The sequence below is a fragment of the Mustela lutreola genome, chromosome 2, assembly GCF_030435805.1.
Source record: "Mustela lutreola isolate mMusLut2 chromosome 2, mMusLut2.pri, whole genome shotgun sequence".
In the NCBI taxonomy this organism is placed as follows: domain Eukaryota; kingdom Metazoa; phylum Chordata; class Mammalia; order Carnivora; family Mustelidae; genus Mustela; species Mustela lutreola.
Genome location: NC_081291.1, coordinates 79,574,051 through 79,586,832, shown reverse-complemented (window position 1 = coordinate 79,586,832; position 12,782 = coordinate 79,574,051). Strand labels below are relative to the sequence as shown.

The 12,782-nt window shown below is 37.4% G+C and overlaps 1 protein-coding gene across 7 annotated transcripts in view; it reads left to right on the top strand.

Annotated features, from left to right (window-relative positions):
- ZCWPW2 (zinc finger CW-type and PWWP domain containing 2) overlaps window positions 1-11,536 on the top strand; it is a 133,005-nt gene extending 121,469 nt beyond the window's left edge. For 6 of the 7 annotated variants that reach the window (XM_059162419.1, XM_059162423.1, XM_059162417.1 and 3 more), the window contains 2 exons: window positions 5,501-5,607; window positions 8,916-11,536. In XM_059162419.1, the coding sequence (XP_059018402.1) occupies window positions 5,501-5,607; window positions 8,916-9,077 (269 nt within the window). In that variant the 3' untranslated portion in view covers window positions 9,078-11,536. The remainder of the gene's footprint in view (window positions 1-5,500; window positions 5,608-8,915) is intronic. The other variant, XM_059162422.1, reaches the window with a different exon arrangement.
- Window positions 11,537-12,782: the final 1,246 nt, after the last annotated feature.

Below are 12,782 nucleotides of genomic sequence, written 5' to 3'. Positions count from 1 at the left end.
TGACACCCTTTCAGGAGTCTCACATTCTGTGTAGCTCTCAAGTCTCAATAGTTAATTGTTCAAATCTTTAACCTGATCTGTGTTTTACTCCTTTATCCCATTTCAAACAAATAAAAAGCATAAACATCTAATCTGCTGTGTTCTTTGCAAGAGCTGACTACTTCTTGAAAGAGTGGTTATTTTTCAGTAAATTATCTCCGCCTCAGTTTTTTACCCCTACCCATATTTCAGTGTATCCCTTGATCTTAAGTCTCTGAAATCACTCCTTTCGTTCTTGGCTTGAGGTAGCATCAGTCCTAGATCAAGTGAAAATTGGAGCCATTTTCCTTACACTCCCAGGTGCTCAAGTAAAGTCTCCCATCAGCCTACTGCCCAGATTTGCTGTTCCTTTCTGGCTTATAAACTCTACCCTTTGCTTTTCTCTCTTCCTTAATTAGAGGTCGGGAGGAGAGCTAATTAAGTGTAACTACTTTACCTGCCCAAGTGTCAGTTGCTTCATCTGTGATAAAAATGTACAGTAAAAACCCTCTTATCCAACAAGGAGAAGATTTCTGAAATTAATAGAAAAAGTTGAGGAATCATTAAATAATTTAAACTGTATGCCCATGGATATGCAGATATAATCTAAGAAATAGCTATTTGTGGAGCATATCTATGTTTGGGGGGAAATTACTATAAGGAATATTATGAATTATGTTTGTATTGGCCCTCTACCTCATTTTTTTCCCAGTGTTTAGGAACAAGAAAGCGCATCTATAATGATGCAATAATAATACCAATAGTAATAATGATAGCCAACACCTGTAAAAATTACTGTGTGTCTTCACTTTATATATATTTATTTAGCCCTTGTAAGATCATAAGAAGTAAATAAGGTAGATATTTTTTCTTTAAGATTTTATTTATTTATTTGACAGAGATCAAAAGTAGGCAGAGAGACAGGCGGGGGAGGGGGCGGGGGCGGGGGAGCAGGCTCCCCGCTGAGCAGAGAGCCTGATGCGGGGCTCGATCCCAGGACGCTGGGATCATGACCTGAGCTGAAGGCAGAGGCTTTAACCCATTGAGCCACCCAGGCAACCCTAGATATTATTTTATCTCCCATTTTATCAATGGGGAAACCAAGACACTTCAGAGGTTGTTATATGGTTTTTCTAAGTCACATATCTTCTTAAAGTTAATCAAAGTGTGCAGCTGTTTCCTTGGTTGCTTTGAATATCAGGAATCGTAAAGCTAACTATATTGGGTTTTGGTACAGTACTGATAACTAACCTAAGCAATTTTAAGATTTCATTATAGCCTTTCATACCCCCTTAATGAACTGATTTTGACTTCTTTTTGTCTTTGGGTTTTCATCATTTGTTTTGTTATATCATTGTTTTTTGTTGGGAAATACCTCACTTCTTATTGGGTAGTCGACAATCTATGAAAGTTTAGATAGGTAAAAGATTGGCATATTACCCAGGTTTAACTGATAATCTGTGGCATTCATTAATAAATTAGCAAAGGATATATTCATCAGCCACCTGAGACAGATAGCCATGGAAAAGAATGGCTAATACAGGAAAGGTCTGGATCATGACGGAAATCCTGGGGGAGCATGACCTTAGGAGTAGGAACTGGGGCTGGGAGGTAGAAGAGATGACAGGGAGAAAGATGATTTCTTGCTGCTCAGGACAAACTTTGCCCATCTACTCTTGGTTTGGAGTTACCTTTAACCTCTAGACTAAAAGGTGGGGTTGGCCCACATGCCCCTTTCCTGGAAAACTCCTTGCCTCCTGTTTCTGTTTGTATCTCCGGGAATGGTGCTATCTTCTTCATTACATTCTAATTTATATTTTACTCATCACTACATTTAAATTTAAGCATGCAAGAGGAGTGTTTGTGGTTACTTAATAATAAAACAAAACACAAGTACTTTTTCTTCTTCTTCACCGTCTTCCATAAGAATGCTTTCAAGGGACGCCTGGGTGGCTCATTGGGTTAAATCCTCTGCCTTCAGCTTGGGTCATGATCCAAGGGTCCTGGGATGGAGCCCCACACCGGGCTCTCTGCTCCAAGGGGAGCCTATTTTCTCCTCTCTTTTTGCCTGCTTCTCTGCCTGTTTGTGATCTCTGTCTGTCAAATAAATAAATAAAATCTTTGGGGGGGGGGGGGAAAGAATGCCTTCAAAATTTCAATATTGAAATGACCGTGAAAGTTTACTGCAGATGGTGTTTTTCAATGCCAGCTTTGGGGTAGGTAGACTTACCAGTAGCCCCTTAACATAAGGAAATAAACAGCTTCCTTAAACATTTAGTAGAAGAGTAAAGATTGGAGAAAACTCCATAAATGTACATTTGAAGACTTCTAAAAAAGCAACTGATTTATTGAGACCAAGAGTAAGTTACTTCTCATCAGGATGGAAAAAATACACAGATTATTTTATAAAAATTCATTTTTAAAAGCCATATATGGACTTTGGTGTAAGAGACACCTTTTTCTTACTTTTAAAAAAAAAAAACTTTCTCTTGAGTGATGGAATAACTGTAATACTACCACTTTACTCTAAACAACAAATTGAAACAAGTCCCAGAAACTACAAGATAATCAGTATTGAGAGAAGATGATTGGTCATGCAATCAGCAAAGGCATTCATTCTGTCCCTATCTTTGGAGGATATCATTGGCCAATTTTGATAAGCTAGTTTTTAGATAACTGTAACTGCTGTTTCTTAAGAATTATTTTTGAACTCTATCAGTTTACAATATACGAATACGTATTTAGAAAAGCAAACCTCCTATTGCTCTAGCAGCAGAATTTGATATCAATCAAGTCGGTGTTATGAACCCTGGTTGATTTATGAAGTCATCCATTACTTTGTATACCCTTTGATCAAAAGGCAGTGTACATATTTTTCCACATCACTTGAAAATGGAGGGCCTACAATGCCATTCAGCAATGACATTCATTATCATAAATTGATTGTATTTTAGCCTAGCCTTAGAAATATAAAGATGTTTGCGTACCATTTTTCCTTTACAGCATAGCTCAAAATCCATCTTCTCAACAGTGCATTAAATGTCAGTATCAATTTCCATAGACTCAGAATGTAAAGTAGGAAAATACAATTCTGTGAGTGGGACTGGAGAATTGGTGTGAAGATAATCACAAGTAGTTGTCTGTTGAGTAACAGGCTACTAAGTAGGAAATCTATCATAAAGAGAGGTTAACTCCATTAACAAAATTGCTTCAATATAAATGTACATACCTCTAGAAAATTCTGATTCAGTAGACATGGGTTGCCTTCATGTTTTTTTAGTAAATTCTCCATGAGATTCTTATGCCTACCAAATTTTGAATTCCATTGTTTTAGAATATAATAGTTTAAATTCTGTATTCCTATGCTTTAGCAATTATACAGAAACACATAGATATGTGGACACATCTAAAAGGTCAGTTACAGTTTTTGTTGTGTTTTTAAACATAGGAATTTGTTCTGTGGTATGCAAATGGCTTATCAGAAAGCTACTTTCAAACTGTTTTGAAAGAAGTCTTCATGGAGAAAACCTAAGATTGGCTGGAAAGAGATGATGGCCAGGAAGGTTCATTGGTCTGTGCCTACTCTCTTGGGTCCCGTGCACTTAGTAGGCAAATAATTGATATTATTTGAATATTGAATGAACATAAAACTACTTGGGGCAAGTGATAAGTATTGACAGAAAATCTATTTTTGTAGGTAAAATTGTAATGTGAAAAATGGTAACTAAAAATTGTTCTTTTATACTGTAGTGACAACCAAGAAAGGGAAAATTTTCTATTTCATAACCTCCCATGACTTTATTTAACACTAGTATTTAAAAAATGTTCTAGAAAAATTTTAAAATTTCCTTCTTATGAGTAAAAGATAAGAGGAAAGGACACATAAAACTTTTTAAAATTTTAAATTTTAAATTAAAATTCTAAAATTTCCTTCTTATGAGTTAAAGATAAGAGGAAAGGACACATAAAACTTTTCACATTAACAATCTCTGTTTTTTACCTTCCAACATGCTTAGTTTACAAGGATGCCAGGGATTCATATATCATATGCACTCTTCCTAAACTGATTAGTTAGAAAATTTTAAAATATGTTCAATAATTAGATTAAAACTTAGTGCTGAGAATGCCTTGCTTCCATATTCATCGATAATATTTTAGCTTGAAAGCGTATGTCCTGTTTCGGTCTATTTTCAAGTTCCATGAACTTTGAGCTGCTCTACCTAGTGTGATTTTTGGTGACCTGCCAAAGAATGGTGGATAATAGGAGGTGGTATGTCAGGTTTTTGTCACCAGAGTGGAAAATGATGGGGTGTATATTCATGGCCTTTATCTTTGAATCATGTTGCCTTTGGAAGGACTTCTCAGATGCTCCATCTGTCTGGTGTACAGGACAACAGGCCACACGTGGTTTCCTTGATTTTTACTTCAACAAGACTATATCAAACAAAAATGTCTATTCTATTTAAGTCAGGATTTCAACTGCATGTTATTAATCAGTAGCTAAGTCTATAGTTATATAATAGTTTATTTCTTGTATGGGTTATTATTTTATCTCAGCAAGTTCAGTGAATTCATGTCACAGTGTACATACACACACAAATTTTGTTTTAGTGTGGTATTTAAAATATATATCTACATATAGATATAGCTGCGGATAGATATCAGACTAAGCAGTTAAGATGCATTGGTATTTGAATTAGGAATAGAGTAGCCTGTGTTTAACCTGGCCACTTAATTACGTGGTTTCCCCTTTTAAACAGTAAGAGTTTACTGTAGGGATGACAAAGTGTGGCCCACAAGCCACTTGCTATTGTAAATAAAGTTTGATAGGAACATAGCCACTCTCATTTGTTTAGGTACATGTGTAGAGTTTGGACTGTAGCAGCAGAATTGAGTGGTTGTGACAGAAACCACAAAGCCTGCAATATTTACTCTCTGTCCCTTCACAGGAAGAGTTTGCTGACCCTTGGTTAATAAAAAACAATTTAGTTTGTCCCTGATTTAAAAACAAACAAACAAACAAAAAACACTTCTAGTGAGCTTTTTGTGATCATGGCAAGAATATCACCTACATTTTTGGGGGGCGCCTGGGTGGCTCAGTTGGTTAAGTGACTGCCTCAGCTCAGGTCATGATCCTGGAGTCCTGGGATCAAGTCCCACATCAGACTCCCTGTCTGCTTCTCCCGCTGACCCCTCTCCTCTCAGGCCCTCTTTCTCTCTCTCTCTAATAAACAAATAAAATCATTTTTTAAAAATTTAAAAAAAAAAGAATATCACCTACATTTTTAAAGGAATAATTGTAAAATATTCACCTGGAAATCCATAATTAAGTTGCATCAGGCAGAGGTCACATGGGAAAATCGTACAAAATATTTATTTTTTATCTTGTAACATTTAGACAGTTTTCTCTTCTGGGGCAGTTAAGCTTATGGATTTGATGGAATTAATTAAGATGTAACATTTTTTTACCGATGTTTTCTAGTTGTCTCTGAGACCGAAGTTTTACTGAAGGAGCTAGAGCAAATGCTACAGCAGGCGCTGGACTCCACAGGGGCACCTGATGAGCCCGAAGAGGAGCGTGGAGAGGAGGTAAATGCAGGAGCGAAGGTAGCCTGGTCATCGTGATCAGGCCTAAACAGCAACTTCAGATTCTTTCAGTGGCAGGCATTTTTTCTGGATGTACGTTTTAATTATATGGAGAACTTCTATTCCCTTCTGAAATTTGAGTCCTTGATTATCCTGAAGTGAATAATAAACTAGCAGCCTGTTGAAAAGTCAGAATACATCTATCAGTCTTTGAAAAAAAAAAAAATCTGTGAGTGGAGGAGCTCTTTGTGTTTCGGGTCTTTGAGGTTGACATGAAGAAAGAATGGAGGAGGGGCTCACAGTATCTGATGGGGCACCACAGCAGACAGACCTCTCCACTACTGCCGATTTTCACAGTCAGGAGAAGACGGGCCAGGCTGAGAGCAGCTTGCTAGGACATCTGCCCTGTCTGGTTCAGGCACAGGGACAACCTCTGTAGGGACAGACTTCATTATTAACACACCGGAGGTAGAATTTTCCATTTTTTCTCTTTCGGCTACCTATGTTGGGCTAAGTAAGTGTGTGCTTACTTTATTCAGTATTTGTATGTGACAACATAAATTTTAAGTTGGTTGATCAATTGCTCAGCACATCAGCTCCAGGTTCATGCAAATAAAACAAAGGCATAAGCCCAAGTGATTAATACAGTGCAGCAATATGGTAGGTGTGAGAAAAATAAGCCATAAGACAGGCACTTCCACAAGGCAATACAGCTGTTCTCGAAATAGGGAGAACTGGCAGCAAGAGGTCCTATACCCTTAAGGTTTCATTCATTCTCTCATTCATTCATGTAGATATATACTGTGCCTGGAGTCGAGAGAGCACAGTGGTTAGGACTGCTGACTCTGGAATAGAATATCAGTGTCCCAGTCCTAGTCCGGCCACTGACAATTTGTGTAATTTGGCACAGTTCCTTATCACACGCCTCAGAAGATTTTTTTTAAATAAGACAAACCAGGAAAAGTACTTTGCATAGAAACTGACTTCTAAGGTCAGCTGTTATTACAGATGAGAGTTGGCAGTGGCAGTCACTGGAGAGAATAAGGCTGAGATTTCCTTACTTCATCTCTTTTCCCACATTCTTACTTTGAGCAACTACTCATTCCGGAGTCTGTCTCTTCTCAGATGCTGAAAAAAGTGACTTTGTATATGGACAAGGTTGTTGACACACTTTGGCAGACTGCCCAATTGCATGATTTCATTCAGGACTCCAACAAGAAAAAAGATGATTCATAAACACCTCCCTTCTTGACTTAGAAATCGGAATATACAGGATTTACAGTTAAAGAGATCAATATGCTAAAAGAAAACAAAATTAATGCTAAAAACTCTTACCAACTTGAAAACCATAGCCTGTTTAATTAGCACCAGCAATATCAACCTGTATTTGAATTGCATGGTTGTGAATGCCATTTTTCCAATTAGAGTTCCTTTTTGAAAAAACTCGTTTTCTCTGTATAGATCCTACCTTCCATAAAACCAGATCTATAGATTGGTGACATATATATTATATATATGTAATTAATATACAAATTATTTTTTCCTAACAAATGAAACAAGATCTGTAGGTTGGTGGCATATATATTATATACATGTAATTAATATACAAATTATTCTTTCCCAGCAAATGTGTGCTTTGTTGGAGCACCATATGGTTTTGTGCAGTGTGTTTTCAGTCTTTGCAGTTTGTCTTTTCAAAACTCCAGCCAGGGTGATTTTTATAGAGATGTCCTGGAGCTTTTACAGCCACAGAATTGGCTTCTATTTTACCATTATAACCAGTAACATGATAGAACAGAAATTGACTTCTGATTTTTATTTCTTAAGGTAAAATACATAGTTTCAATGTATTACCAGGCAGGAGCTTGCTTTTTGTTTTAGATTCTTGTAATATTTTATGCTTTCAAAAGCCATTGAGGAATTGTAAAAATTAACCATCTTAACTTGCTGGCAGGCAGGTGAGTGCCTCCTGCAGACTGGTTCATAAGCCCTTCTCCTCAAGGAGCTTTGTAAGCCTGGCATTCACACCAGGTTCAGTATATTTAGGACCTTGTTCACTTTTAAATGAGGAGAATAGCAATGAAACCAACTATCAAAGCTGGAACAATTACCAGTTTAAAAGAAAAGAAATGATCACCTCAGGGGTTTCTTTTTTTTTTCTTTTCTTTTCTTTGTCTTGCTTGCTTTTTCTAAGTTAGTAGGGAAAATTAACATGGCCTCCAAAGTTAACACCACTTAAAACTGGAGCTGTGTTGTGTTTGCAGGAGAAAGTGGCCTCTTACAAGCTATAACCTCCGCAATAAAGCCACTTGATAATTTTAATGTTCTGAACATGTTTACTCTCTGAGCAGATATTGTTTGAGCTCTTTCCAAAGTTGTAAATTTGATAGTGTTTTCATCCGTCATTTCACGTATGAGGATTCAGGTTGATTACTCTCTAGCACTTACACCAATAGGTGAGAGTAGCAACATTAAAAAAAAAAAAAAAAAGCATACACATGTGGATAATCAAAATTCTTTTCTATTTGTCACTGAAATGTTTTATGAGATTATTTTCCTTAGTAGAGTCTCCTTCCTAATTACACTCTTCTTTATGTAACACTGGTTGTCATGCCACGGCTTTGCAAGCAATGGGAGGGAATTAATATCAGATTTTTATAAAATCCACCTGAATTAGATAAGTCATAAATAAATAAGACAGAGTTTAGTGAATAATTATTTGTATTAAAAGGTACATTTTTTGATATGTGAAAATACTTGTATAAATTATTCTTTTTCTTCATTTCATGGAAGTTCGCTCTATCTTTAATGAAACTTGAAGTTATAAATCTTGTGTGTGTTTATAGATATTTGCATTGTTTTTACTAGTGTCCCTTCCTACTGAGCTAGACCAAATGATGGCTATTCTTAAGTAATACAGAGGATTATGAGAAGATAGCCATAGAAATTGTGACTTAGTTTTAAGTTGTATTCCCTATAATGATAACCTTAAAAATAAACAAATACAGAAAACAAATGTAGCAAAATTCATAGAATGAAATGTTTTCCCAAAGCTTAAAATGAAAACTAAAAATGTGTAAAGTTGGGAGAAAGAGATAGGGCCTGAATAGTTAGTTCTTCTTATATTAACACATTTACTATACATTCTGCTCCACATGGGGATCATTATTTGACCACCAGAATAACAATGCTTTGTGTCACTGCTTTTGGTTGTGGAGCTACTGACTACTTTACACTTTGTTCAAATAATTAAGCCTGATCTTCCAGTAAATTTGATGTAGTTCTGATGAATTGTATGTTTATTTTTACAGTTAACTAAATGCAGCTCTGAAGTCCCAGCAGGCAGTCCATTCGAAAACCACTATGAAGAGGACTATCTTGTAATTGATGGGATAAAATTAAAAGCTGGAGAATGTATTGAAAATATAACTAACAAATTTAAAGAAATAGATGCTCTAATGTCTGAATTTTAGCGTGTTATAAATATTTTCAAAGGCTAGTTATAAAGACACTTACATGTTTATATTTTCCCAAAAGTCAAAAGCTTGAAAATAGGGAAATAGGTGTATGTTATACCAAAGCTAATATTTATAATAACTTTCTATTTTATACTTTGAGAATAGCCATTGTTTTGAGAATCAATCAAATGGTACTTAAATTAGTAATAAAAATTTAGGATTTAAGAAGCCCTGATATTTGTATTTATAGATTTTTTTCTTGTGTGCCTTAGTTTTAAAATGGTTTATAAACTTACTGCACAAACGCATGCTTTACAATGATTTATTTAGGCCCTTTATTCAAATGTGGCTATTTAGATGGCCGTTGAGGCTATTATAATTCATACAGATAATTCAGGTGTAGTAGAGATGTGAGAATGTATATTGGTAGTGGAATTAAGCTACTACAAAATAAAAGGAAATAATTAAAAAAAGTACTGTATAATAGAGTTGGTGCTTTTCTCAGAGGTGTCAGTTACCTTTTATGGGAAATAATCATTTCAACCCCGATTCCCAAAACTGATTAACAGAGTCTCAGGGGAGGTGGGGAGGCTGTAGACAATCAGAATCCTGGATGCTTCCCCTATTGAATCAGTATCTCTGAAGGTGAGGATGGGAAAATGCAATGGAAAACATAAAGAGATAAGTTAAATATAGTCTCACTAAAAAAAAATCCATAAGCAATGTAGGCAGGCAAAATGTGTATCATGCAACATCACTCCCTTAACACTTCCCCTACAACCCCATCCTATAGTGATTCCCAGGAACAGTTTCGGTGAGTGTCCTTCTACATCGTGTTCTAATGCACATCCATCTCTAGTGCCCACACTTGCACTCTTTCCATGCCCTTCTCTCTCCTGGGAGTATGGGGTCAGAGAAAGGACAGTCCAAGCACATGGAAACAAAACCAAGGCTTGAAGAGAGAAGAAAGCAGTACAGCCCCTTGGACCTATTGCTTGTTGAATTAGCTAGAGTGACCGTGTGCTGGTGTGAAGGTCACCACAGCAGGTGAGCTGCACTGTGTACATAGGCTGAAGAGTTTGTAACTGCAGGGCCAAGTGGAGAGTTTCAGGCAGTGGAATCCCTTTTACATTTCAGGAGGATCACACCAGCAGCAGACGAAGGTTGGAGTGAGCAGGAGTAACACCAGAGACAGGAGGCCTGTTAGGAGGAGGGAATTCAGGTGCAAGACTTTGAGAGCCTGAGTATGGCACAAATGGAGAGAGTGGAATGGCTTCCCAGCTACATTAGCATTGATGGATTATTAGGATTTAGCAATTGGATATAGGGATACAGCAGTAGGGAGAGGTAGGAACAACTCCTGAGTTTTTCACTGAAGGTCAGCATACACACAAGTTAGGGGCCCCGGGTGGCTTCATTAGTTAAGCGGCTGACTTCTGCTCAGGTCTTGATATCAGGGTCCTGGAATTGAACCCCACATTGGGCTCTGCGCTCAGCAGGAAGTCTGCTTCTTTCTCTCCCTTTGTCCCTCCCCACCTTGTGCACTGTTTTTCTCTGTCTCCCTCTCTCTCAAATAAATAAAATCTTTAAAAAATGAATACATGCATATTAGAAATGGGTGGCGTATACCCAGTTTGGGCCAAACTGGTAAGTGCAGCAGAACTTTCATGCTTTGACAGAGTCTGCCTTTCAGAACCACTCCAGGAGCCAGAGTGTCAATGAATAATCTCTCAATACATCATATTTACATCTCAGTGATATGAAACAGTGGAAGTTAAGCCTTCCTCTTTTTCCTCCAACAGAATTTACTCCATAGCATTTCAGAAAAACGTTTCTTCTTTCTCTTGGCATTATGATTTTATATTCAGAGTCTACAGATGTCTCAAGAAGTCATAGATCCCATTTTCCTGTTACTTCTTAAAATCAAATCTATAAAGAACTTATCAAACTCAACACCCAAAGAACAAATAATCCAATCAAGAAATGGGCAAAAGACATGAACAGACATTTCTGCAAAGAAGACATCCAAATGGCCAACAGATGCATGAGAAAATGCTCAACATCCACTCAGCATCAGGGAAATATAAATCAAAACCACAATGAGATGCCACCTCACACTGGTTGAAGTGGCTAAAATTAACAAGTCGGGAAATGACAGATGTTGGTGAGGATGCAGAGAAAGGGGAAACCCTCCTACACTATTGGTGGGATGCAAGCTGGTGCAGCCCCTCTGGAAAACCATATGGTGGTTCCTCAAAAAGTTGAAAAGAGAGCTACCCTACTATCCAGCAATCATATTTTCCAGGTAAATATGTATTTACTACTAGGTATTTACCCTAAAGATACAAACATAGTGATCTCAAGGAGTACCTGCACCCAAATGTTTATAGCAGCAATGTCCACAATAGCCAAACTATGGAAAGAGCCTAGATGTCTACTGACAGAAGAATGAATAAAGAAGATATTATATATATATATATATATATATATATATATATATTCCATTGTGTGTGCATATATATATATGCACACACAATGGAATATTTTGTAACCATCAAAAAATGAAATCTTGGGGCGCCTGGGTGGCTCAGTGGGTTAAAGCCTCTGCCTTCAGCTCAGGTCATGATCCCAGGGTCCTGGGATTGAGCCCTGCATTGGGCTCTCTGCTCGGTGGGGAGCCTGCTTCCTCCTCTCTCTCTGCCTGCTTCTCTGCCTACTTGTGATCTCTGTCAAATAAATAAAATCTTTTAAAAAAATGAAATCTTGCCATTTACAACAACATGGATGGAACTAGAAGATATTATGCTAAGTGAAATAAGTCAGTCAGAGAAAGACAATTATCATATGATCACACTGATATGAGGAATTTGAGAAACAAGACAGAGGATCATAAAGCAAGGAAGGGAAAAATGAAATGACAAAACCAGAGAGGGAGACAAACTATAAGAGACTCTTAATCTCAGGAAACAAACTGAGGGTTGCTGGAGGGGTAGGAGAAGGGAGAGATGGGGTGACCGGGTGGTGGACGTTGGGGAGAGTATATGCTTTGGTGAGTGCTGTGAATTGTGTAAGACTGATGAATCCCAGACCTGTACCCCTGAAACAAATCATACATTGTATGTTAATAAAAAACCTTTTTAAAAATGACTATAATTGTATTTGAAGGACTTTACTCATAATTCAAATGTTTGATATAAGCCCTCATGTAGTAGACTAATTAGATCACTTACAGCTAATTCCTCTTGGTGGAACAGCCAGTGTTCATCAAAGTCAGATTCTATAGGTAAGATACTGAAATTGCCAGAATAAATTCATCTCTGCCATGTTCTAACTTGTAGAAGTCTGGAATTTCCACTGAAGTCTTTGTACACTTGAGCTGCACAAAATGGTTCTGAGAACAAACATTTGGTTTGGCTCTGTCTGCAGAGGAAAGTTCAATCTCCTTCCAAGAAGAGGCTCTTGGGGGAAAGGCCTCTTACAAGAGGACAGAGGGGAACCTCTGTCCATGTGAGAATATAGACTTACAAATTTCCAGGTAGAATGTGTTTAGGAAAATGGATGAAGAAGCATTCAGCTAACATCTCTATCCTCAAGGCTGAGAATCGTGCCGGGCTGGCAAACCCTTCCTACTGGTAAATACCCCATGTTCTGGGGCAGGCCAGCCAAATAACATACACCAGGGCATAGCAGTTGGACTGTGGAGACACAATGCCTGCCTCC